Consider the following 27,112-nt stretch of genomic DNA (forward strand, 5'->3'; position numbering starts at 1 on the left):
AAGAGGTGAGACTGTGCCTGGCAAGCATGGTGAGAGGGAAATGATGGGCTGGCGGAGCCGGGTGAGGGGCAAAGGATTAGGAGACAGCGACTGCCAGGAGGTAGATAAGGAGAGAGTGAAGAAGAGGGCAGAGGATGAAGTTAGAGACAGAAGCTGGAAGGTGATAGCTGGAGGGATGATGGACAGATGGAACTCGTGGGGGAGGGAACAGGAGACCCAGTCGGAGTGACATGCAAGTGGAACCGGGCGAGGGAGGGATCAAAGGGATGAAGAGAGGGTCGCAGTGGCTGCGGGTTACCTGGAATTGGAAAATTCTATGTTCTTGTCATTTCACTGTAGGCCACACAAGCAGAAGATCCTGAGAGGCAGGACTCATGAATATTTGGAGAGGCATAACATGATCAGGAATAGTCAGCATGGCTTTGTCAAAGGCAGATCGTGCTTTGCGAGCCTAATTGAAATTTTTGAGGATGTGATTAAACACATTAATGAAGGTAGAGTAGTAGATGTAGTGTATATGGATTTCAGCAAGGCATTTGATAAGGTACCCCATGCAAGGCTTATTGAGAAATTAAGGAGGCATGGGATCTACAGGGACCTTGCGTTGTGAACTGGCTTGCCCACAGAAAGCAAAGAGTGGTTGTAGATAGGTCATATTCTGCATGGAGATAGGTGACCAGTAGTATGTCTCAGGGATCTGTTCTGGGACCCCTTCTCTTTGTGACTTTTATAAATGACCTGGATGAGGAAGTGGAGGGATGGGTTAGTAAATTTTGCTGATGACACAAAGGGTTGGGGGTGTTGTGGATAGTGTGGAGGGCTGTCAGATGTTACAGCAGGACATCGATGGGTTACAAAACTGGGCTGAGGAGTGGCAGATGGAGTTTAACTCAGATAAGTGGGAGGTGGTTCATTTTGGTAGGTCAAATATGAAGGCAGAATATGGTATTAATGGTAAGACTCTTGGCAGTGTGGAGGATCAGACGGATCTTGGGGTCCGAGTCCATTGGACACTCAAAGCTGCTGCGCTGCTTGACTCTGTGGTTAAGATTGTATTTGGTGCATTGGCCTTCATCAACCATGGGATTGAGTTTAAGAGCCAAGAGGTAATGTAACAGCTGTATAGGACCCTGGTCAGACCCCACTTGGAGTACTGTGCTCAGTTCTGGTCACCTCACTACAGGAAGGATGTGGAAACCATACAAAAGGGTGCAGAGGAGATTTACAAGGATGTTGCCTGGATTGGGGAGCATGCCTTATGAGAATAGGTTGAGTGAACTCAGCAACTTGACCTTTTCTCCTTTGAGGGCAGAGGATGAGAGGTGACCTGATAGAGGTGTATAAGATGATGAGAGGTATTGATTGTGTAGATAGTCAGAGGCTTTTTCCCAGGGTTGAAATGGCTAACACGAGAGGGCACAGTTTTAAGGTGCTTGAAAGTAGGTACAGAGGAGATGTCAAGGGTATGTTTTTTACGCAGAGAGTGGTGAGTGTGTGGAATGGGCTGCCAGCAATGGTGGTGGAGGCAGATACGATAGTGTCTTTTAAGAGACTGCTGGATGGGTATACGAAGCTTAGAAAAATAGAGGGCTATGGGTAACCCAAGGTAAATTCTCAGGTAAGGACATGTTCAGCACAGCTTTGTGAACTGAAGGGCCTGTATTGTGCTGTTGGCTTTCTATGTTTCTATGTTTCTTTCTATAAGGTGTTGTTCATTTAGTTTGCATTTGGCCTCATTATGACCACAGAGAAAGCTGAGGTCTGAGAGTCAGACCGTACAGACCAGCTCATCCATACTAATCTGTTCTTCCATTTACACTGATCCATTTGTTTGCATTAGGACCATATCCTTCTATGCCTGGCCTGTTTAAAATGTTGTCAAAATGCTACTTAAATATAGGGGTTGCAATTCAGACAACTAGCTCTGTCTGCATTTTCTGGATATCAAATACTCTCTGTATTAAAAAATCTTCTAGATCTTCTTCCCCTCACCTTAACCTGCAGCCCCCTGCTGCTCACAGTGTTAGTTACTTGTATTTACTGCTTTCACAGCAGGGAAAACATGTTTGACCTACCGCGGGTACCACAGTAGCAACTTATTAAAGTGCGGGGCATTCCGAAGTTCAGAGTTCAGTTCCAGATCTGTCTGTAAGGAGTCTTTATGTCTTCCCCGTGGGATACATGGGTTTTCCCTGATGTTCCAAAGACGTGCTGGGTAGGTTAATTGGCCATTGTAAGTTGTCCCGTGATTAGGCTAGTGTTAGTCAGTTTTGTTGGGAGTTACTGGGGCAGTGTGACTCTGAAGGCTGGAAGGGCTGACTATGCACTGTTTCGCTAAAATAAATAATAAATAAAATAGGTATCCAATCTCTGCCAATAACCAAAGTCCCCCAATCCCAGGCAAATCCTGGTGAATCCTCTCTGCACTCTGTGTGATTATATCTGATTGGCTTCATTCAGCTGCAGCTGCAGCAAACTGCTGGAGGAACTCAGTGAGTAAGGCGGCATCTGTGGAGAACAACAAACCGCTGATGTTTCAGTCTTATAGTCTCCATCTGAGCCCCAGATGAAGAGTCCCAAGCCAAGATGTCGACTGTCCATTTCCCTCCACAGACAATGAGCTGGTGTTACCATACTGCAGAGTAGCTGTGACCGGCAGGAACCAAAGGCCAGATAATTTCAAATGGCAATGTATCTGTGAACAGATTGTGAACCTGTTGAAGCCCATGAGGTGGAATGTCCTTGTTCCCTGTGGGATCTCCTTGGGAAAAGTCAGCATGGATTGTGGGAGTGGGAGCTACCAGTCCCTGACCTTGCTTGGGGAGCAAGCCAGGAAGCTCTGGCTGTGTAGCAAGTGACAATTTTAGTTGAGGTAACAGTGATGGACCTGAAATCTGGCCTTGAGATGTGAATCATTAGAATTTTCCAAATCCTTCATTCACCACCAGCATTTAAACTTCATTTTAATTTTTTCTACCCAGAAGTGCCCATTAAATACTTTGAGTTAGTTCTAATATTTAGTCAGGTGCTAGTTTACTTGTATCTTAAGCCCATCTATTTAGCTTAGTTCCCTAAGACAGACCAAACTTATCCAATGAAAACCTATCAGTTTTGAAGCCTGACTTCAGTCCCAGTGGATCTTTCAGAGCTGCTGAACTTGCACGCTGCGTATCTATTTTCTTTGGTGTTGTGTGTCATCAGTTTTAACCTGCCTGTCTGGTTCTCCAGGTTGTGAGGCACTCCGGACCCCTTTTGCCAGCTGCCATACACAGCCACTGTGTAATACCACAGGGGGATGCATGAGTGGGCAGCAGTGGTGCCATCTGACGGAGCAGTGTCTGCCCATCACCAGCCCCTGCAGCTCATACGCATTTGAGAACATCACCACGAACATCCTGCCAATTGCAAACCCCCCCAGGTACAGAGGAACACAGCCCTTCTACTCGCAGGTGGCAGACATACCCATGACAATCACCCCTGACTTCAGTGCCATGCAAATAAATGTAAGTTATCAGTTCTGGGATCCTTCATAGCCTCACCTTGATTCAGTGGAAATGTGATGGGTAAATGGTTTTGTGAAGAGAATATCAGCCGCTTGCAAGGGGTCCTGAATGAACCAGTTCTGATTTTTCTCTCTTCTATTGCTCCAAATGTGACATCTGCTGTTCTGCTGATCCTGGAGTCGTACAGCGGGACATTCAGCCCATCTCAGCTTTCTCGTTTTCCTTCTCTGTTCATATGCTTATGTGCACACTCCATATCCTTGGCCACCATTTCCATCCTGGGGGCACTAGCCATAAAATGACGATGGTTGTTTATTTCACAGTGGGGGGAATCAGAGAGTGGTGAACCTGCAGCCTCTGGCACTGTAACTAGTGTAATACCATGGAAGACCTGTATCTACATGTACTGTGTCACAGCAGTACACAGTGATGAGACAAAACAGACCTGACAATGGTGAAAGAATGAAGGAAATGGCTTCTCCTGGTCTGTACAGACCTAAAGTCATAGAGTCACACAGCAGAGAGTGTGCACTAACCATCAAACACTTGTGTACACTAATCCTGTACCAATCCCATTTCATTCACCCTACATTCCCACCAAATCCTCACGGATTCTGTCATTCACCTACACACTAGGAGTAATTTATAGTGACCAATTAACGTATAAAGCTCCATGTCTGGGGATGTGAGAGGAAACTCACACAGAAGCGAGGAGATTGAAAACTCCACACTGACAGCACTGGATTTGTGCTGGATTAGTGAGGCAGTGACCCCACTAGCTGTGTGGCCATCTTATAATTATGTACCCAGCATTATACACTGTCTGACCTACAGTGTATTTGCTACACTGGACCAATCAGTATTAAATTGCAGGATTGTGCAGGGCAGTATCGCCTTTCTTGACACATCCACAGTGGAAAGATTTACTTGTGGTATCAGGGTAAGTCACCTGCTCTAATTTACAACACACATCAAAGTTGCTGGTGAACGCAGCAGGCCAGGCAGCATCTCTAGGAAGAGGTGCAGTCGACGTTTCAGGCCGAGACCCTTCGTCAGGACTTGACGAAGGGTCTCAGCCTGAAACGTCGACTGCACCTCTTCCTAGAGATGCTGCCTGGCCTGCTGCGTTCACCAGCAACTTTGATGTGTGTTGCTTGAATTTCCAGCATCTGCAGAATTCCTGTTGTTTGCTCTAATTTACATTTTGTTACGTTTTGCTTTTTGGTTTTAGTTTATGAGCTAAGTGTATAACCAAGGCTGACAGTTCAGTACTGTGATGGTGTCCCATACTCCAGATGGGCCTTCTGGGTCACGCGTGCACAAGGTCTTGTTGAGTATTCCCGCTGAAGAACACCATCGCCACAACCTGCTATTAATCAGTCTCCAGCATCTTTCTGACTTCAGGTTATGTATCCAGTAACCGTTAGAAAGCAACCACTGTATGTAAAGCGACTGAGCAGGTGTTCAGTGTCCTGGGGACCGAGGCCCTTAAATGCAATAACATCCCATGACTGTCTCCTTATGGAAGAGAGCCTGTAACTGGGCTCTGAGAGTTATAAGTAAAAGGTCTTTGACACCATTGTGAGTCCAGACTGATTAACAAATAATGCTGGGAGATGCACAGCCTAATGTTCTCAGAAGGCCATGCTTTCTATAGCCAGTCAAATGTTTTGAAGTGAGGTCATAATTCTGTTGGAAACTAAAGTTGCCAGTTTAGTCGAAGCCACATTGCAACATTCTAGGGTGGGATGGTATTTACTGTGTCATTACTCTGGAAGAAGGCATCAAGGGAGCTGATTTAAGAACCAGATTTGGTTCACTGAGGCAGACCTTAGTACCATGTTCCGGTCACAGTTCCCTCTGGCACTGTGACTCTTGCTCAGAGCTTCAACCAGAAGTGGATGTGGACTCTGTTGGATCTGGAGTTGATATTGCCCAGAATGTTCTTTGGAAGTCAAGAATGAGGTGCAAATCTTGTAGTTACGGTACTTTATTAAACGTTCATAACAAAAAAATAACATTAAAGCATAGTGATCAAACTCTAACTGTAACCACTCCAACAATGAATTTTCCTCGTGATCTTTCTTTATATTGAAAACCAGTTGGAGTTGGACAGATAAGTGAATGTCTGATAAGAACAGCCTGTGAGACACAAGGGCAGCCTGTGATTTACGCTGCCGTGACATCTCAGGCTCACAGTCAAAGACACTACAGATGTACAGAACCAGCTAGACTACAAAGTGCTGAACATCCATTCAACACTTAGACAAACAGGTGATTATACAAATATATAGGCAAGCATAAAGAAAATTAAACTACAAGAAAAATAACCATTTAGACCCTAATCCAACAATGGAATTGTCAAACTGACCCCTGCTTACCCTTAGACATTGTCTCCAGTCCAGCTAATGAATGATTGGGAGAGTATCGAGTTTCCTGAGCCAGCAAACATGAAAGGAGCAGCAGTCCAACATGGATCAATGGATGAAGGTGATAGATGAAGATTGGTTCTGAGTGTCCCAGGAGTCAGAATCAATATATTGTTGCTGGCAATGTATTGTAAAACAATTTGTATTGTAAAAATTACTATAAGTCACAAACTAAACAAATTGTGTAAAAGATGAATAGCAAAGTAGTGTGTTTAGAATCAGAATCAGGTTTAATATCATTGGCTTATGTTGTGAAATTTGTTGGTTTTGGCAGCAGCAGTATATTACAATATATCATAATAAAAACTGAATTTCAGTAAGTTTCAGTAAATCTCTGTATGAAATAGCTACGTTAAATAATTAGTGTAAAAATAATGAGGTGCTGTTCAAGGGTTCAATATCCATTCAGAAATCTGATGGCAGAGGGGAAGCTGTTCCTGAATCACTGAATGTGTGTCCTCTGGTTCCTGTACCTCCTCCCTGATGGTAGCAGTGAGAACAGGGCATGTCCTGAATGCTTCGGAGGCTAGTGCCCATGATGGAGCTGACTGTGTTTACAACTTCCTGCAGCTTACTTTGATCTTGTGCAGTAACCCCATGAAGTACAATATACAACATGAAATCTGTTTAGTGGCAGCAGTACGGTGCAAGACATAAAAATTATTAGGTTATAACAAATAAGTAAGTAGTGTGAAAGAGGAATGGTGTTCATGAACCATTCAGGAATTTGATAGTGGAGGGGAAGGAGCTATTTCTAAACCATTGAATGTGGGTCTCCAGGCTCCAGTATCTCCTCCCTGATGGTAATAACAAGAATTATTATTTCCAGAGTGCAGAGGAGATTTACAAGGATGTTGCCTGGATTGGGGACCATCCCTTACGAGAATAGGTTGAGTGAACTTAGCCTTTTCTCCTTGGAGCAACGGAGGATGAGAGGTTACCTGATAGAGGTGTATAAGATAATGAGAGGCATTGATCGTGTGGATAGTCAGAGGCTTTTTCCCAGGGCTGAAATGGATAGCACAAGAGGGCATCGTTTTAGGGTGCTTGGAAGTAGGTACAGAGGAGATGTCAGGAGTAATTTTTTTACGCAGAGAGTGGTGAGTGTGTGGAATGGGCTGCTGGCAACGGTGGTGGAGGCAGAAATGATAGGGTCTTTTAAGAGACTCCTGGATGGCTACATGGAGCTTAGAAAAATAGAGGGCTATGGGTAAAGCCTAGGTAGACCTGAGGTAGGGACATGTTCGGCACAGCTTTGTGGGCCGAAGGGCCTCGTATTGTGCTGTAGGTTTTCTATGTTTCTGGTTATATTGAATTGACTTACATCATATACATGAGGAGTAAAAATCTTTATGTTATGTCTCCGTCAAAATGTGCAATGTGCAATTTATAATAAATATTATGTACAACAGGACAGTCAGTATAACATAGAAATATAGTTGTGCCAGCACGAACCATGTCCTGGAGCGCGAGTGTCCTTAATGATAGATCTCACCTTCCTCAGGCACTACTTTTTGAAGACGTCCTCGAAAGTAGGGAAGGTTGTGATCATAATGTTGCTGCCTGCACATCGTTGGCTCCACACCAGGCTGTGATGCAGCCACTCAAATTGCTCTCCGCCGTACATCTGGAGACGTTTGCTAGAGCCTTTGGTTTGTTGGCCATTCAGAAATCCAATGGCAATATTGAAGAAGCTGGTCTTAAAGTGTTGAGTGTGGATTTTTTGAAATCCACCCCAGTGTGAAGTAGTCGTTTTCCAGATGGTGAGGTCCGTAATATAAAGCATTCAGGAAAGATAGGGACGAGAAGAACAAAGAGGAATTGAGGAGACTATGCAGTGCTGGAGAAAGGGAATGCCCTGGAACAAATGTGAAAATGAAGAAATATGCTGATGCTGGAAATGTGAAACAAAAACAAAAAGTGCGGGAAAACCTCAGTGGGTTAGACAATATCTGTGGAAAGTAAAACAGAGTGAACAGTTCTTTCACTCGGTTCCTCTTTCCATGGATGCCATCTGATCTGCTGAGCGTTTCCAGCATTTCTGTTTGTACTTTGGCAGAGTAGCCGGATCTACTGTATTGAATTGAATTGAATTGACTTTATTTCTTACATCCTTCACATACATGAAGAGTAAAAATCTTTGTTACATCTCAGTCTAAATGTGCAATGTGCAATCAGAGTAATTTATAATAAATAGAACATTCAATGTAATATAGAGTACACTCAAGTCAGGGCGAGTTCATCAGTCTGATGGCCTGGTGGAAGAAGCTGTCACGGAGCCTGTTGGTCCTGGCTTTTATGCTGCGGTACCTCTTCCCGGATGGTAGCAGCTGGAATAGATTGTGAATGAGGTGACTTGGATCCCCTATGATCCTATGGGCCCTTTTTACACACCTGTCTTTGTAAATGTCCTGAATCATGGGACGTTCACAACTACAGATGCTCTGGGCTGTCTGCACCACTCTCTGCAGAGTCCTGCGATTAAGGGAAGTACAGTTCCCATACCAGGCAGTGATGCAGCCAGTCAGGATGCTCTCAATTGTGCCCCTGTAGAAGGTTCTTAGGATCTGTGGGGCCCATACCAAACTTCCTCAACCGTCTGAGATAAAGAGGCGCTGTTGTGTCTTTTTCACCACACAGCTGGTGTGTACAGACCACGTGAGGTCCTCGGTGATATGGATGCTGAGGAACTTAAAGCTGTTTACCCTCTCAACCCCAGATCCATTGATGTCAATAGGGGTTAGCCTGTCTCCATTCTTCCTGTAGTCCACAACCAGCTCCTTTGTTTTTGCAACATTGAGGGAGAAGTTGTTTTCTTGACACCACTGTGTCAGAGAGATGACTTCTTCCCTGTAGGCCACCTCGTTATTTTTTGAGATAAGGCCAGTCAATGTAGTGTCATTGGCAAATTTAATTAGCAGATTGGAGCTGTGGGTGGTGACACAGTCATGGGTATACAGGGAATAAAGGAGGGGACTCAGTACGCAGCCCTAAGGGGCTCCTGTGGTGAGAGTCACAGGGTTGGAGGTGAGGGAGTCCACTCTTACCACCTGCTGGCGATCTGACAGGAAGTCCAGGATCCAGCTGTACAAGGCAGGGTCAAGGCCGAGGCTTCTGGTCTTTGCCCTGTGACTGACAGTCCTTCGTTCTCTCCAACCCGCTTCCTTTGCTTAAGTTTGTAATGTATTGCCTAGTTCTGAAGAAGAATCATTGACCTCAAATATTAATTTTGTTTCTCTCTCCACAGACTCCGCTTGACGCCTGGAGAGCTTTCATCTCCTTATGTTTGTCTTTACTTTCCTGATTTGCCTGCTGACCATTTGACTGGTGCTGTGTTCCAGGTGGTGCTGGCCGGTGAGGAGATCCCTGTGTTCCCAGATGATGTCGTTGGTATTCAGCATGATGCTGGCCCCGGAGCTCTCCTGCATTGCTTGCCTAGCTCAATGTCGCCATGGCGACAGAGTTACATTGGGATGGTGGGTGGGAGCTGGTCAGAGAGTTTGCTGATGGGTTCTCGGCCAGCACAGCTCAGCACCAGCTGGGTCGATGGCGTTGTCTGTGACGTGCGTATCCTGTGCACAGACCAGCTGCGGACAGTGGCCATCACCCCCTCCCCTGACACTGGGACAGACACATCCCCTGTAGCCGCAATTAATGGGGAAGGCCCGACTGTAGTCAACTGCCATCCGCTGGGCACTCAGACAGAGATTACTGGCCTGCAGCTCATCTTCCCACCAGCCGAAGGTGAAAGGATTTCAGTGCCGACAAAGGACGAGATGCTCGTCGTGATCAAGATCCATTCTGGCAGCTGTGCCACCTCGTGGTGGGGCCCGCCCGCCCACCAGTCAGGAATCAGCTTCGTGGCCCACTGCCCGACCGACATGCCCCTTTTCACACCTGCTTGTCGCAGGGAGACGGCAGACACCTGGTTCTCGTACATTCACATTACTATCAGCCACCCAGGACTGGAAGTCCTGAACATCAGCGTGAACAATGGGATTAGCTCCCAGAACATGTCTGTAGTGATCCACGCCCATGATGTGATCCAGGGCCTTCACATTGTCCCCAGCCAACACAGACGAATGCTGGTGGATGCCTCTCAGGTAAGGTCTTTCTGCAACAGTTGAGAGCTTGGTGCTATTCTGAGCTGGACTTCCAGCGGTTAATCTAATTGAGGCTTTAGCAGGAACACGTTCCACAGCTGCATAATTAGATCAGGTGAATATTGAAGCACAGATAAGGGAATAAGCTCAGAAAATCATTTTATGGAAGAGCTTCAAGGATAGAGAGACGGACGGAGGGGGACAGGGAGACAGGGAGAGAGAGGTGAAGAAGGGAATTACAGAGCTTGGGAACTCTGCAGCTGAAGCCAGTCTCCAGGTTCTTGGGCAGGGAACGTAACATTGTATCCTAACTGGTCAGACGAAGGAAAATGGTAAACTGAAGACCATTTATTAAATTAATGGCACAAATCAAAATAAATGGGGCCAATTTAATAGCCATTGCAGAAGTTACGAAGTTACCAAAACGGAAATTAAATATTTCAGGATGCTTAGACAAAATAGAAAAGGATGCCTGATTTTAAGCAAAGTGTGATAATGATAGTAAAGATAAAAAAATTCCTTAGCTTAGAAAATCCAAGAAACGTCAAAGGGGAAGAGCTGTTTGGTGGTACTGGTCTATAAACCACTGAATAGTATTGATAATGCAGGACAGGATGGAAAGAGGAATCCGAAGGGACTCATACTAAGTATGAAATGATATTTATGGGGATGTCTAGGGGTGGCTTTCCTTTAGGTATTGAAAACCAAACTAGTACTAATAGTGTGGAGCATATGAGAGATGGTTTTCTGTGGAGGAACTGACAAGGGAACACATGGTATTGTGTAATGATAAAGGATCTGTTAATAATCCTGTAATTAAGGGGCCTTTATGGAAGAGTAATCATTTTATGATAGAATTTTATATTAGAAGTCATTTAATTGAATTCAGTTTAATTGAGAAATGATTTAATTCAATTGGAAACTATTGTCTTAAATCTAAACAAATAAAATCATGAAGACATGACATCAGAGGTAGGGGAAGTGCCACTATACACTAGATGTGGTCGGGTGGTACAAAAGCCATGATAGGATTGTGCAGAGACAACGTTGGTTGATGAAAGAGAAATCACTTCTGTTGATCATGATTGATTGGGAAATAACAATAAGCAAGAAAATGAGTAACATTACAAGAATAAACACAAAAAAAACTCAATAAGAAGTGTTTGACCTATGGCTAATGAGAGAGATTAAAAACAGATTTAGATTAAAGGAAAAGATTTATAATGTTAATGAAAGGCAATAGGCTTGACATTCAGGAATATTTCACAATTTGGCGGAGGAGGATAAAGTCATTGATATGGAATGTGAGAGTAGAATACAAGAATAATAATAAACATAAAATCAGATTATAAAATCTTGTATAGTTAATGCACATTCCTTATAAACCGAGAGTAAAGAAAGAGACACTCTGTTGAGCTCGAGATTGCAGGAGCCATAACTGATGGTGAGTACTGCCAGTTTAAAAAGTGATCAGGGTTGTTGGGGCTGATATTGATATGATTTGGGTTATTAGGCAATTGGCAAGGGCCATTAAAAAGAAGTTAGGTTTAAACAAAGCAGCCATTTTGGGAGTGGGAAATGTTCCTCTTTATTTTTTTTGAGGACACAAAGGTTGGGGGTGTTGTGGATAATCTGGAGGGTTGTCAGAGGTTACAGCGGGACATCAATAGGATGCAAAACTAGGCAGAGAAGTGGCAGATGGAGTTCAACCCAGATAAGTGTGAAGTGGTTCAATTTGGTAGGTCCAATTTGAAGACAGAATATGATATAAATGGTAAGACTCTTGGCAGTGTGGAGGATCTGAGAGATCTTGGGGTCTGTATCCATAGGACACTCAAAGCTACTGCACAGGTGGACTGTGTTGTTAAGAAGGCGTATGGTGTGTTGGCATTTGTCAACCATGGGATTGAGTTTAAGAGCTGTGAGGTAATGTTACAGCTGTGTAAGACCTTAGTCAGACTCCACTTGGAGTACTGTGCTCAGTTCTGGTCACCTCACTACAGGAAGGATATGGATACTATAGAGAGAGTGCAGAGGAGATTTACAAGGATGTTGCCTGGACTGAAGGGCGTACCTTATGAAAATAGGTTGAGTGTACCTGGCCTTTTCTCCTTGGATTGACGGAGAATGACAGGTGACCTGATAGAGGTGTATAAGATGATGAGAGGCATTGATCATGTGGATAGTCAGAGGCTGTTTCCCAGGGCTGAAATGGCTAACACGAGGGGGCATAGTTCTAAGGTGCTTGGAAATAGGAACCGAGGGGATGTCAGGGGTAAGTTTTTCACACAGAGAGTGGTGGGTGCATGGAATGCACTGCCAGCGGTGGTGATGGAAGTGGATACAATAGGGTATTTTAAGAGACTTTTAGATAGTACATGGAGTTTAGAAAAATAAAGGGCGATGGAAATTAGGGAAATTCTAGGTAGTTTCGAGAGTAGGTTACATGGTCGGCACAACATTGTGGGCCGAAGGGCCTGTAATGTGCTGTAGATTTCTATGTTCTTTTTGGGGCCTAGTTAGAGCAATGAGAATAGATCCCAGAGCAGTGGTGTGCTCCTCCTGCACGATGTGGGAGATCGGAACTCTATCTGGACACAGCTACTTACAGATTGGGTTAGGGTACTAGGGGTTGAGCTGAATACCCTATGGCTCGTTTGATAAAATGAGGAGGTGATAGACAGGAGCTACAGGAAGGCTGTCACACCGAAGTTGCAGGAAGCAGGTAGCTGACTGACTGTCGAGAGGGAAAGGGAATAGACAGAAAGTATAGAGTACCTCTGTGGCCATTCCCCTCAACAGTGGGTAGATAGCTTTGAATTCTGTGGGGGGGGAGCACCCACCAGGGGAAAGCTGCAGAAATCAGGTCTTTGGAACTGACTTTGACTCCGTGGCTCAGAAGGGAAGGGTGAAATAGAATTGCAGTGCTGATGGGGGATTCCATAGCCGACAGGAAGTTCTGTGGATGTGAACGAGGCTCCCGGTGGGATGTTGCCTCACAGGTACCAGGGTCATGGACATCTCAGATCGGGTCCACAGCATCTTTAACAGGGACAGTAATTAGCCAGAAATCATGGTACGTATTGGTACCAATGACAGAGTTAGGAGAAAGGATGAGGTCCTGAAGAGAGAATATAGGGAGCTGGGTAGGAAGCTAAAAAGCAAGACCTCAAGGATAGTAATCTCTGGATTGCTGTGTGTGCCATGTGTCAGTGAGGTTAAGAATAGGATGATATCAAATGAATGTGCAGCTAAAGAATTGGTGCGTAGGGCAGGGTTTCAGATCTGTGGATCATTGGGACCTCTTCTGGGGACAGGAGATCCTGTACAAAAGAGACGGGTTATGTCTGAACTTAAATGGGAATCAATTAGCTTGTGAGCAGGTTTGCTAGGGCCGGTAGGGAGGCATGGAGAAGGGAACCCGAGTGATCAAGTTGAGAATGGTGCAGTTGGTGTAAAGGGAGGAGCAATATGCAGAGAGACTGTGAAGAAGGATGGGTATGAGAAGGCATAAATGCAGTCAGTTGGATGGATTAAACTGTGTCTATTCTGATGTAAGAAATATCAGGAAGAAGGATGATGAACGTAGAGCATGGTTCAGTACACGGAACCACAACACTGCGGCCTTTACAGAGACTTGGCTGTCACAAATGCAGGAATGGTTGCTGGATGTTTTTGAGTTTAGATGTTTCAAAAGGGGAGGGAGGGAGGTAAAAGAGGTGGGGGTGTGGCATTGCTAATCTGGGATAGTATCACAGCTGCAGAAAGGGCCGACACCATGGAGGGCTTGTCTGCTGGGTCAGTGCGAAACAGGAAGGGAGCTATCAGTCTATTGGGAGTATTCTATAGACTCCCCAATAGCAACAGAAACACAGGAGAATAGATTGAGAAGCAGATTTTGGAAAGGAGGAAAATTGATGTTGTTTCTGCACTTGTGTTGTTCTGCTGAACATTGCAGCAATGCTATGTTGGCACCGAAATGTGTGGTGCACTTGCGGGCTGCCCCCAACACATCCTTGGGTGTGTTTGTTGTTAATGCACATGACACATTTTACTGCATGTTGCGATGTACATTTGAATCTGAATATGGACCTCTGCTCGTTGTGTAAATGTTGTGGATGAGGAGGTGGAAGTGTAGGTTTGTAAGTTTGCAGATGATGTGGAGGATGGTGATGTTGTGGAAAGTTATCATAGGTTACAATAGAACAGTTGTAGAAGCAGTGCCGTGTTGAGAAATGCCAGACAGAGTTCAAGCTGGAATAGTGAGAAGTGATTCAGTTTGGAAGGTTGAACTTGAAACCAGAGTACAAAGTCAAGGGCAGGATTCTTAGCAGTGTGGGGGAACTGAGGGATCTTGGGGTTCACAATAATAGGTCCCTCAAAGTTGCCATGCAAGTTGATAGGGTGGTTAAGAACACGTATGCTGGGTTGGCCTTCATAAGTCAGGGGATTGAGTTGAAGAGCCACAAGGTAATGTTGCAGCTTATAAAACTCTAGTTAGACCACACTTGGAGTATTCTGTACATTTCTGCTCACCTCGTTATAGGAAGGATGTGGAAGCTTTAGGGAGGGTGCAGAGCTGATTTAACAGGATATTATGAGGAGAGATTGAGCAAGCTAGGAGTTTTCTCTTTGGAGCAAAGGAGAAGAGAGGTGACTTGTTAGAGGTGTTGAAGGCCATAAGAGGCATGGATAGAATGGACAGCCAGCTCCTTTTACCCATGGTGGAAATAGTTTAGTTTTCAGGTGAATGGAAGGAAGTGCAGGGGGAGCTGTCAGAAGCAGATATTCTACATAGAAACGTGGAAGCACATGCAATGCACTGCCAGGGGTTCTGGTGGAGGCAACGCATTAGGAGATTTAAGATACTCTTAGATAGGCACATGAATCAAAGAAAATGGTGGCACAGATAACATACCAAAAATAGTGGAGAACAGCAGGCCTAGAGTGAATGAGAAACTGAATGAAATTAACTTCCAGCTTCGGATGACTTGAATCCCCATATTTTTAGTGAGACAGCTGGTTATCATTGCTTGTCAGTTCATGTATTCTAAAATAGTTTCTACAGATTGAGAGGTGCAACTATACCATAACAACATGTTTATCTTGTTTATTCTGCACATCTTACCCTCAAAAAGCCCCCAGTTTGTCAAATCCCCTTTTATTAATCCACGTTGACTCCCCACCCCAACCTTCACAGGTACATGAAAAGAAATAAACAGCAAGAGCTGATGTGGGTCCCTGAAAAACAAGGGTAGTATAGAAATGACAGACGTGAAGCAAATATTCAGTGTCTGTCGGCATGGAAGGACACATAGAAAACATCAAGGTGGTCGATGACTAGGCAGTTTTCTCCTACATCAGACAAATTTCATTCTTTTAATATTTAGTATGTTACTACTTTCTTAATACAGGTGTCCCCCACTTTACAAATGTTCACTTTATGCCACTTTGCTTTTACAAAAGTCCTACATTAGTAACCTGTTTTCACATTACAATAAGGGTCTCGGCCTGAAATGTCGACTGTACCTCTTCCTAGAGATGCTGCCTGGCCTGCTGCGTTCACCAGCAACTTTGATGTTTGTTGTTCACATTACAAAGAGGATTTTCGCTTTTACGAAAATTTTTCCCGTATAAATTAAAGGACCTTTGCTTTACGCCACTTCGGCTTAAGCAAGGTTTCATAGGAATGCTCTACATTTGTAAAGGGGTGGGGGGGAACACCTGTAATAGGTTCCAACATTTTGCCCATTACCAGTGGTATATAATTCCCCACTTCCTCTCTCTTTCCTTTTGAAATGTCAGGGTTACATTTCCAATCTTCCATTCTAGAATGCAAGGGAGTTTGGAAGATGACAACCAGTACAATCATTATCGCCAACACACCACAGCAAGTTCCTAATTTGAAGATTTAAAATGACAAACAAATAGCTGGCAGTGTCTCTCCATTTATAACAAACCAATTCTTGCAGGTGTTTTCGGCTGAGGTTACCCATGGCACTTCAATTATTTATACCTGGGTGATTGACAACCTGTCAGTCTTTTCCTACACTGGACAAACCTACACAGTGATTTTTAAACGTGCTGCTACCTACAGGTTGAAGGTGAGTGATATTCTCTTTTTCCTAATAATTGAGTGAGGTGTAAGCCTCCCATGCAGTATGCAAAGGAGAGTAGGGGCTTATGGCCTGAAGAACTGGACTTAAGGGGCCTGAAAAATTGTATTGACCTGTTTCTGTGATTCTACTCTTCTCTCTATCTAGACATTATTTCACTCACAACCAATTTTCTCATTTTTTTATCTCACCTCTTCCCTTCTCTCTCTCTCTCTCTCTCTCTCACACACACTCTCTCTCTGATTGATATATCGCCCCCTCTCTGATTGTTCCACCACGTTTTTCACTCAGATGTCTCCTATCTCTCTGTCTCTGATGGTGTCTCTCCTTTCTATAATGGTTTACATTTTCTCTCTGAAGGCTCTCTCTCTCCCTCTGTTCTGTCTCATTGTTCAATTCTATGTGCTTAATTATTGTTTTGCTCTGTTAATCTCTTTCTCCTTTTACATTCTGTTGATTGGCTGCTCCTTCCTTTGCCCCTGCATTCCACTTCCCAGATGTTTTGCTAGCAACTCTTGATCTTTCACACTTTGGGCACTGACCCACTTCCAGTAAGCAGCTGGCAGATGCAATGATGCTCGGGGTTTAGCCTGTTATAGACTTCACCCTTCTGGATCATGACCCCATCTGTGCTACTGCCTCATGCAGTTCCAAACAGGAAGTAGCTCTTTTTGCTGCTGGGGGGGGGGTCATTGCTTTGCTGCTGCTTGTGTGTGGGATGGGGAGGGGCTTTGGGCCTAACATTGAACTGTCACTCAATCTTTGGGGCACTCTCCTGTTTTCATGGGTGGTTGTGAAGAAAAAGCATTTCAGGATGTGTATTGCATACATTTCTCTGACATTAAATGTACCTTTGAAACCTATTGAATTGAAAGATAACTGTAACTCAGTTGAGTATGCCATTCATCTGATTTCTGAATTGGATTCGAGCCCTGTAACTCATTTCTGTTTATCCATTTAAACTGCTCATATCTACTGATAACCATCATCATCATTGTGTGTCGTGTCATTTAACATGCGTGATCATGACCATGCTTGTTTGTCCTTGGCAAATCTTTCTGTAGAAGTGGTTTTGCCATTGCCTTCTTCTGGACAGCGTCTTTACAGGAACAGTGACCCCAGACATTATCAATACACTTCAGAGATTGTCTGCCTGGTGTCAGTGGTCGCAGATCCAGGACTTGTGATGTGCACCGGCTGCTCATACAGCCAACCATCACCTGCTCCCTGCTGAGAATACCGTACTGTGAAAATGTACCATATCCTTCAGTAGAGTCCAATCTATTTCCAACTGATATCTGTTACTGTTATATCAAATATCTTGATTAGACCAACTCACACGTGTGTATTGAATATTTTATATTTAATTCAACTGAATATTTTTGTTATATGGCAGCCTGTCATTTCTTCATATATAGGATGTTTTGATATCGTATATATAAACTACTTGAGTCCTCAACTAGGTTCCAGCTTACAACTTTCTTTGCTACCTTGTAACAGGTGACAGCAGTGAACCCAGTGAGCAGTCAGAGTGTGACGGCCGAGCTGGTAGCTGACGACATGCACCCGCTAATGGATCCACACTTTATTAACATGACCAACGTGATTCTTGTTAACAAGCCCCAACCCTTTGTTGTCACAGTTAAAGCAGACAGCTTGGCAGAAGTTACCTTCCGGTGAGACACGAAAGCTTGTATAAGTTGGAAAATTATCGTAACGTGTAGCAGGATGCAGTGAAAAAGTTTATCTTGCATGCCATCCATAGAGATCATTTCATCACAACTGTGTCGTCAAACAATCCAATGAAGACAATAAGAAAGTGCAGAATCAGTGGTTACAGTGAGGGGGAAAGTGCAGACAGTAGGGTACAAGACCATAATTAATAGAATTCTGACACTGAGTCCACTTTACTATGCCAGGTGACTGTTCAATGTTTTTTAATAATCTTATAAATGTGCAGATATATACGTGTGTGTACCAATCAGTGCATTTGGTCTGTGTATGTGTACCAATGTGTGCATTTGGAGTGTGTGTGTGTGTATGTGTGTGTATACCAATGAGTACATTTGGTGTGTGTGTCTGTGTGTGCCAATGAGTGCACTTGGTATGTGTATGTGTACCAATATGTGCATTTGGAGTGTGTGTGTGTGTGTGTGTGTGTGTGTATCAATAAGTGCATTTGTGTAGTTGTATGTGTGTGTGTATGTACCAATGAGTGCATTTGGTATGTCTGTGTGTGTATACCAATGAGTGCATTTGTGTAGTTGTGTGTGTGTGTGTGTGTGTGTGTGTGTGTGTATGTACCAATGAGTGCATTTGGTGTGTGTGTGTGTGTGTGTGCCAATGAGTGCATTTGGTGTGTGTGTATGTGTGTGTACCAATGGGTGCATTTGTGTAGGTGTAAGCTTATGCCGTTGTTCTTTGTGTATTCTCTGTTCAGCTGTTTGACACTTTTCTTCATTAGATGGAATTTTGGTGATGGCAGTGCTCCAGTGACACATTCCACCTCCTCACAGCAATCCTCTGTCCTTGCTGAGGGAAACCATGGTTCTGCTCGCCTGCACCTACAGAGCTGCATGACCTGGACATACAACGAGCCTGGTAAGGACACTGTCTAAATATTACATTTAGATGTATTCAACATTTGTAAACTTCACTCTTCATGTTGATATAGTCTTACCCATTGAGTAAACAGCAACACATACACTAGTAGTGAGTAACCCCTGACTTGCTGAATACACTGTGGCCAGATTTCACAGGGCTCTAGCATCAATTTTGCATGGAACTGTAGGTTTTCAGTAAGTTACTTCTTTAAAAAACATATTATTGTTTAGTTAGTTGCACTTAAATTTTTGATTTTTGAAATTTTAATGCTTTATTTCAGTTGTAACAGTTTTCAAATGTTTCTGATTGTAATAGACATTCAGATACGTTGAAAGGCTTGACAGCATTGACTGATGGTTAAGTAGGGGTTGGTACTTTATTGTCTCAGAGAACCATAGAATCAAAAGATTCTGCTCATAGAGTCATTGTTGGCTCCTAGCAGAGGAACCCTTTGAATCTCTACATTTCTTGGCATGGTCTAGGGGTGGCAGAGAAAGTGGGGTGGACAGGGAAAGGAGCAGAGGGAATTTCTCTGATGGAATGAAGTAACATGCAAATTAAGGGGGTGTTAATGTGAAGGGAGTTAAAGTGAGTTATCTAAAGTTGGACAATTTGAGATTCAATCCTGCAGGCTGCAATGTATCCAGACAAAAGATGAGGTGTTGTTACTTGACCTCATGTTGAGCCTTTTGATGTAGCAATATGTTTTGTTTTGTAAGATCGATTGGCTTGGAAAATGGAAATGTTACAGCGCCTCAGTGATGATACAGAAACCTGGTTAGTGAGTTACTAAAACAGTTGGTGTTTGTGGACATTGAAGGTGGTTACTAAGGATTAGAGGGACCACCTGCATAAGTGGACTGAGGAATGGCAAGCTTAGTTTAATTCAGATAAGTGCAAGGTGTTGCAGTTTGGGAAGACAAATCGGAGTAGGTCTTTACAGTTAATGGGAGGGCCCTAGGAAGAGATGGACCTAGCAGTATATGGACATGGTTTCCTGGAAGTGGTAGTATATGTCGATAGGATGGCGAAGGCAGCTTTTGGCATACTGCCCATCATCAGTCAGAATACAGAAGTTGGGATGTTATGGTGAAGTTGTACAAGATGTTAGTGAGGCCACTTTTGGAAAATTGTGTTCAGTGATGGTCACCCTGCTATAGGAGAGATGCCATAAGCAGGAGAGAGTGCAGAGGAGAGTTGCAATGATTTTTTGGGGGGGAAGCTGGATTATAGAGGTTTACAGCTAGCAATCTACTCAAACTGAGGTGAATAAAGTCATGAGTAATATAGATATGATGAATACACTTGGTCTTTTTCCCAGGTTTGGGGAACCAAGAGTTAGAGGACATAGGTTTAAGGTGAAGGATTTAATAAGAACATGAGAGTGATCTAAACATGGATTGAGCTGCCAGAGGAAGTGGTTGAGACAGGTACATCAACAATGTTCAAAAGACACTTGGACAGCAACATGGATAGTAAAGAATTAGAGAGATATGGGACTAACTTGGGCAGCATGGAAGAGACGGGCTGAAGGGTTGATGACCTGCTCATGTATTTCTCTTTCGATATGCCTACCTGCCTCTCTTTGCCTTCTCTTTGCTCTTTCTTTCAAACACTGCCACTATTTCCCTACCCCTCTCTGAAGTCTCCACTCCCTTGCTGTTTCACATTCTGTCATGTCACGTCTTTGCTTCGCACCATCCTCTCGAACTTTCTCAAGTGGGAAGTTCACATCAGTCCCCCAAAAATCATTGGAGAGCAGTTGTGTAGAAGCACCAGTATTCTACCCGTAATTAAAATGGTGTTTTTCTAGGTGTCTACCTTGTGGAAGTGGAGATCCATGCTCAGTGGAGCCGTGTGATGACCAGCGTCCTCGTGTACGTCCGTAGCCTTCTATTGGACCTGAGTTGTGACCTGGCTCCAGACCACCCTAGTGTCAATGGGATTGTTACATTTGGAGCCTCCCCTCAACCCTTGTCCAATGAAATATTCTACATATGGAACTTTGGTGATGGGAGTCCTGCGGTTGAGGGGATGAATGCCACCGTGTGCCACCGGTTTAAAGAGAAGGGGGTTTACAACGTCTCACTGGTGGCCAATAACATGGTCAGTGTAATGAGCTGCCATGTGGTGGTGAGGGTGGAGGAGAAGATCACTGGCCTTATGGTGACCATCAGTGGTCAGGGGGAGCTGGGCTCCCCGATGCTGGTTCATGCCAAGACTTCAGGTGGGACCAACATACTGTGGACCTTTGACATGGGGGATGGCAGCTCCTTCGGCAACCTGACGGCAGCCACCATCTCCCATACATACGCAGCTGAAGGGAGTTATACCATTACCATCACCGCCAGAAACGCAGTCAGCTCAGCCAGCCGATCAGCGGTTGCCGAGGTCTATGTACTGAGGGTGGTGAACATCACGGGTCCAGGCTGCGTGGCCTCGGGGAGCCAAGTGTCCCTCCAGGCCTGGTTGGCCAGGGTGGGAAACGAGACCCGCTTCTGCTGGAGCTTTGGAGACGGCAGCCCGCCCCTGGTAGTGCTGGGCAGCGACAGGGCTCACCACACTTACGCTGCTGCTGGCAACTACACTGTCATGCTCGTCGCCAGCAGCCCCTTTGGCAAGGCCCACCAGCAAGCTACCGTCTGCATCCAGGCACCCATTGTTTCTGTCCACCTTTTGGCCAGCCACTCCTCAGCGCTGCTGGGGGAGCAGGTGCAGTGGGTAGCTGAGGTGGTTCCCAAGGAAGACGAGTGGCATCCTTATCAGTACCGATGGGACCTGGGGGTGCCGGGACCCTTCCAGTCCGGTGGTAGGGAAGTGACGTTCAGCTACAGCCAGGCAGGTATCTACCTGATCACAGTCCACCTCAGGAACCATGTCAACCAGCAAAGCAGCTCCTGCTCACTGATTGTCCAGGAGAAGGTTGGGGACTTCACTGTCTCCCACGATGGGCATGGTCAGCACTACCTCTCCCTGAACAAGACCTACACATTCCACCTCAGCGGGGCTTTGGGCACAAACTCCACCTTCCGCTGGGATTTTGGTGACGGCACTGCTCCGGGACTGGGTCAAGGGCCACTACACGTATATTGGAAACCCGGCCCATACACCGTCACTGTTGTTGGGGAGAACTTGGTCAGTCACCTGGAGAAACACCTGAGCATCCGGGTGGTAACGCCCATCACAGAGCTTCGCATTAACACCCAGCAGGCAGCAGTAGAGACGGGAAAGGATGTAGTGTTTGCCAGCAGGCTGGGCACAGGTGATGGGGTCTCCTATTCGTGGGCTGTTCAGGGAGGACGTGCCCAACACCAGGGATCCTCCAATTTCAAGTACAATTTCGAAGAACCTGGCACTTATGTTGTGGAAGTGACAGCAAGAAATGAAGTGAGTGAAGAGACAGCAACCATCACTGTTCAGGCTGTGGAGAGGATCCGAGACCTGGAGATATCCAGTGGTGACCTGATTGAGGGCAGCTTTGCTGCCACTGGAGAGGCGTGCCTGCTGCACGCACACCTGGCCCGTGGCTCCAATCTGTCTTATATGTGGATTGTTAGACGGGGTCCTGTCACAGTCATTACCGGTCAAGGTTCAACTGTGGTCTTTCAACCAGAGGAAGCTGGTCATTACCTGGCAGTTTTGGTGGCCAAAAATGCCCTTGGAGAGGCCAACCAGAGCAAGGAGATCTTTGCACAAGAACGTATCCATGGAATGAAGGTTACTGCATCAGCACGTGAGGTCAGCACAGGACAACTGGTGCACCTGAAGGTGTCTGTCGTTTCAGGGGCAGATTTGCAGTATGAGTGGACTGTTGAAGGAGATGAGAATCACACCAGGACCAATACCTCCACACTGGCCTACCTTCCCACCTCTGCAGGGACTACAATGGTGACGGCAACTGCCTGCAACAAGCTGGGGTGTACTGAGAGCTCATTGACCTTAAGGATTCTGGACCCCATTTCCAAAGCCAACTCCTCCACCGTGGGCAGATCACCCTTCTTCCTTCTGCCACCCAATGCCACCACTTTCCTCCGTGGCTTTGTGGGCACAGGCACTGATATAGCCTGGGAATGGAGTCTATTGGGAGACAGAGGTGTCCAGGCCTGGCAGGGGAACCTCACCACAGAGCACACCCTCGGGAGAGTGGGTGTTTGTCTGTTGAGCCTCAATGCCTCCAATGGAATCAGCTGGGAATGGGTCCACCATGACATCATGGTTCAAGGCTTGGTGATAATGCCAAACAAGATGGTTGCCGGGGTGGTAGATGCTGTTACTTTCAGCCTGTCAGTGGAGCAGGGTAGCAGCGTACGCTTTGTCCTCTCTATCCCCATCCTGGAAACGGCCGCTTGGCTGCCCAGGGACACCCATAGCCTCGCCTTCTTGCGGACCAGTCGGCAAGGGCCAGCGGTGGAGGTGCGCCAAGAGCTAAGAATAAACGCCAGGCTGTGGGCTGGTGGGGCTGCCAGCCTCATCTGGCTCTTCCAGCTGCCCGGTTCCCCCGATTGCCACCTTGCTGGGCCCAGCGTCACCTACACGCCCGGCACAGCTGGCCTGCTCACTGTCCGCCTGCGGGCCGCCAGCAGGCTGGGCTCGTTGACCGTCACCCAACGCTTTCAGGTGCAGTTGCCGGTGGTGGCGGCAGCCGAAGGCCTCCGGATTGACCGCACTCCGCTATTAGCGGGTGAACTGGCGACCATCCACCTGCCGGCAGCTGGGGGCAGCAATGTCCAGTACTGGTGGGACTTTGGGGATGGGGACGGGACCTTCACTAGTCAGAGCTGCACAGCCCAACACCGGTACAGGGCTGCTGGCCACTACACCGTGCACGCCCGAGCTTTCAACGAGGTGAGCGCGGCAGGGGTACAGAGGCTGGAGGTCACGGTGCTGCCGCGGCCCAAGTGCCAGGCTCCAGCTGTCCGCCTGGTGCAGACGCCCCCATCCGTGGCCAGGGCCCAACCGAGTTACTTTGAGGCCGATGTTGAGCTGAGGGGGTGCACATCCTACCCAGTTCACTATCTCTGGCAGGTGGGAGTGGGAGCTGACTGCCACAGGCCGAGTCACCACCTCCCCCTGCCTCTCCCCACTGTCCAACTCAGCAAGCCTTTGCTGTCGCTGCCTCGGCTGGCCCTGCCCCTGGGCCCACTCTGCCTGCAGGTCGTGGCAGCACTGGGTGGAACTCAGCTGCGTGCGAAGGCCGTAGCGCTCGTCCAAGTGGTGCGAAGCAGCCTGGTAGCCATCATTGAAGGGGGTGCACGCCGAAGCTGGGCTAGACACCGGGACCTGGTGCTGGATGGCTCCCAGTCTTACGACCCAGACGTCCAGATGGGAGAGGAAGACCACCTGATGTACGGCTGGCACTGCAAGAGCACGGTAAGGCAAAGCTCACCTTCACTGAACGAAAACAGAGAGCACCGTAAGGCAAAGATCACCTCCTTCACTGACACGGACAATGGGGCTAGTGGCGAGAACGAGAATCCATTGATGACTTCTCTACTCCCCTCACTCACTCCAGCCTCACAGCCGGGGAACGTAGTGCTCTCCATACCAATCCCTCCCTCACTATCAAGCCTGCAGACAAGGGTGGTGCTGTTGTAGGCTTCCAAGTTCCCTGTGCTGCTCACTGCACACGGCAGTCGTGTCTAGTCAGTCAGATTTGAAGAAATATTCAACGAACCCCACTTATCCACTCTACATTTAGTCCTCAGAGAGCTTATCTCATTCACTTTGAAGATTAATATTGGATTTGTTTGCACCAACCTCGGATGATTTTTAGATCCTAACTGCTAGTTGGATAAAACAGTTACTTGAAATTCATTGTCAACGTCAGGAAAGTAAAAGGTCAGGAATGGGTCAGCATGTGCATTGGGCCACGATGTCCTACGAATCAAGCATGGCCATTTCCCATTATCAGGTAGAGTGAGAAGAGAAATGAAAAGCGGGGCCAACATGGGAGAAAATGTTTGCGAGAATTCTTCTCTGACCCCTTGGGGAAATCAAGCCAGTCTAGAGATCACATAGGCAAATGGTACCTGTGAAACTGCCTGCTATCTATCTCATGAGAACTCCATCTTAGTCAAGAGATGGAAAGGTGTGAAGCTGTGGGTAAGATGCTGACCATCTTATATCATACCTGAAATCTAGCAGAGAGAGTAAAACTTTTGCCTATTCAATTACCTCTGAAGGTGGTAGGAGCGAAAGAGAGAGGTGAAACCCAAGTGTCGGCTGTTGTGTTATTCATGAATAACTATCGTTTTATTCTCTGCTCCAGGATCAGTCCACTTCTCTCTGTATTCCTGCTGCCAGTTGCTGCAGTTCTGTTGTCACCATCCCTGGGCACACACTGGTGCCGGGTGCTACGTACACATTCACACTGACCGTCAGCAAGCCTGGCAGGGAGGAGGTCCACGCCACTCAAACGGTGAGTCCTGATTGATATTGGACTTACTGTACAGAAAGGACTTGGAGACTGCAGGTGCACTGAAGAACAAGGATAACATGAGAATGGAAGTTCACATTTCAACATTCTTTTTCTGCCTTTACATATCTGCCAATACATTCCTGTATTTGCCCATCTGCCCTTGCGTACCTGCAATTATATGGTGAGAACTGCAGGATAGTCCAGAGGCAACACAGTGTGGATGGCAACAGGATAGACCACAGCTTTTGTTCTCAGAATATATTGTATCAGCTGTTGGATACAACGGAGTTAAATAGTTTGGCTGGAGAGGGGCAGTGCCAGTGCAGGCTTGTGCTGTGTATGCGTGCGTACGGGTGCAACTCTGTGCGCGTGTATTGTGTGCATGCGTGCGCGTGTATTGTGTGCATGCATGCTCATTTGCGTCGGAATGTCTGTGAAATGACAGCAGTGTAATAGATGACAATCAGCAGCAGATTCTGGAAACCATCAGGAAAAGTAGAATCAGCAGTTCCTTCGGCAGTTCAAATCTCCTTGCACACAAAACCTACATGGGAATAGAGGAAGATGTTAAGCCCTCAAGTATCAACCTGGATACAATTGGTGCAAAGACTGCGGAAGATGGGGGATTCCTAAATTGCATTCGGGCCAACTCTGTTAGGCAAAATAAAGCAATTGCAGTGAGGCAAGTGGCTGCAGTTATGGATTTAGTTTGTGATTTTAAAAAAAGGCTGGGCATGTGGATGGAGTATCATATAACCATATAACAATTACAGCACAGAAATAGGCCATCTTGGCCCTTCTAGTCCGTGTCGAATGCTTACTCTCACCTAGTCCCACTGACCTGCACTCAGCCCATAATCCTCCACCCCTTTCCTGTCCATATATAGTAGTCATAGTCATACTTTATTGATCCTGGGGAAATTGGATTTTCGTTACAGTTGCTCCATAAATAATAAATAGTAATAAAACCATAAATAGTTAAATAGTAATATGTAAATTATGCCTGGAAATAAGTCCAGGACCAGCCTATTGGCTCAGGGTGTCTGACCCTCCAAAGGAGGAGTTGTAAAGTTTGATGGCCACAGGCAGGAATGACTTCCTATGACACTCTGTGTTGCATCTCGGTGGAATGAGTCTCTGGCTGAATGTACTCCTGTGCCCAACCAGTACATTACGTAGTGGATTGGAGACATTGTCCAAGATGGCATGCAACTTGGACAGCATCCTCTTTTCAGACACCACCATGAGAGAGTCCAGTTCCATCCCCACAACATCACTGGCCTTACGAATGAGTTTGTTGATTCTGTTGGTGTCTGCCACCCTCAGCCTGCTGCCCCAGCACACAAAAGCAAACATGATAGCACTGGCCACCACAGACTCGTAGAACATCCTCAGCATCGTCCGGCAGATGTTAATGGACCTCAGTCTCCTCAGGAAATAGAGATGCCTCTGACCCTTCTTGTAGACAGCCTCAGTGTTCTTTGACCAGTCCAGTTTATTGTCAATTCATATCCCCAGGTATTTGTAATCCTGCACCATGTCCACCCTGACCCCCTGGATGGAAACAGGGGTCACCAGTACCTTAGCTCTCCCCAGGTCTACCACCAGCTCCTTAGTCTTTTTCACATTAAGTTGCAGATAATTCTGCTCACACCATGTGACAAAGTTTCCTACCGTAGTCCTGTACTCAGCCTCATCCCCCTTGCTGATGCATCCAACTATGGCAGAGTCATCAGAAAACTTCTGAAGATGACAAGACTCTGTGCAGTAGTTGAAGTCCAATTATCCAATTTAACTTTAAATGACAATATTGAACCTGCCTCAACCACTTCTGCTGGAAGCTCGTTCCACACAGCTACCACTCTCTAAGTAAAGAAGTTCCCTCTCATGTTACCCCTAAACTTTTGCCCTTTAACTCTCAACTCATGTCCTCTTGATT

At 46.0% G+C, this 27,112-nt stretch overlaps 1 protein-coding gene across 1 annotated transcript in view; it reads left to right on the forward strand.

Annotated features, from left to right (window-relative positions):
- pkd1b (polycystic kidney disease 1b) overlaps positions 1–27,112 on the forward strand; it is a 185,371-nt gene that overhangs the window by 12,388 nt on the left and 145,871 nt on the right. Inside the window, 7 exon segments of the mRNA XM_072242758.1 lie at positions 3,229–3,503; positions 9,274–10,035; positions 16,008–16,139; positions 17,652–17,827; positions 18,616–18,752; positions 20,569–24,125; positions 25,024–25,173. Coding sequence (XP_072098859.1) covers positions 3,229–3,503; positions 9,274–10,035; positions 16,008–16,139; positions 17,652–17,827; positions 18,616–18,752; positions 20,569–24,125; positions 25,024–25,173 — 5,189 coding nt within the window.

Source organism: Mobula birostris, chromosome 24, assembly GCF_030028105.1.
Source record: "Mobula birostris isolate sMobBir1 chromosome 24, sMobBir1.hap1, whole genome shotgun sequence".
NCBI classification, from domain to species: Eukaryota; Metazoa; Chordata; class Chondrichthyes; order Myliobatiformes; family Myliobatidae; genus Mobula; species Mobula birostris.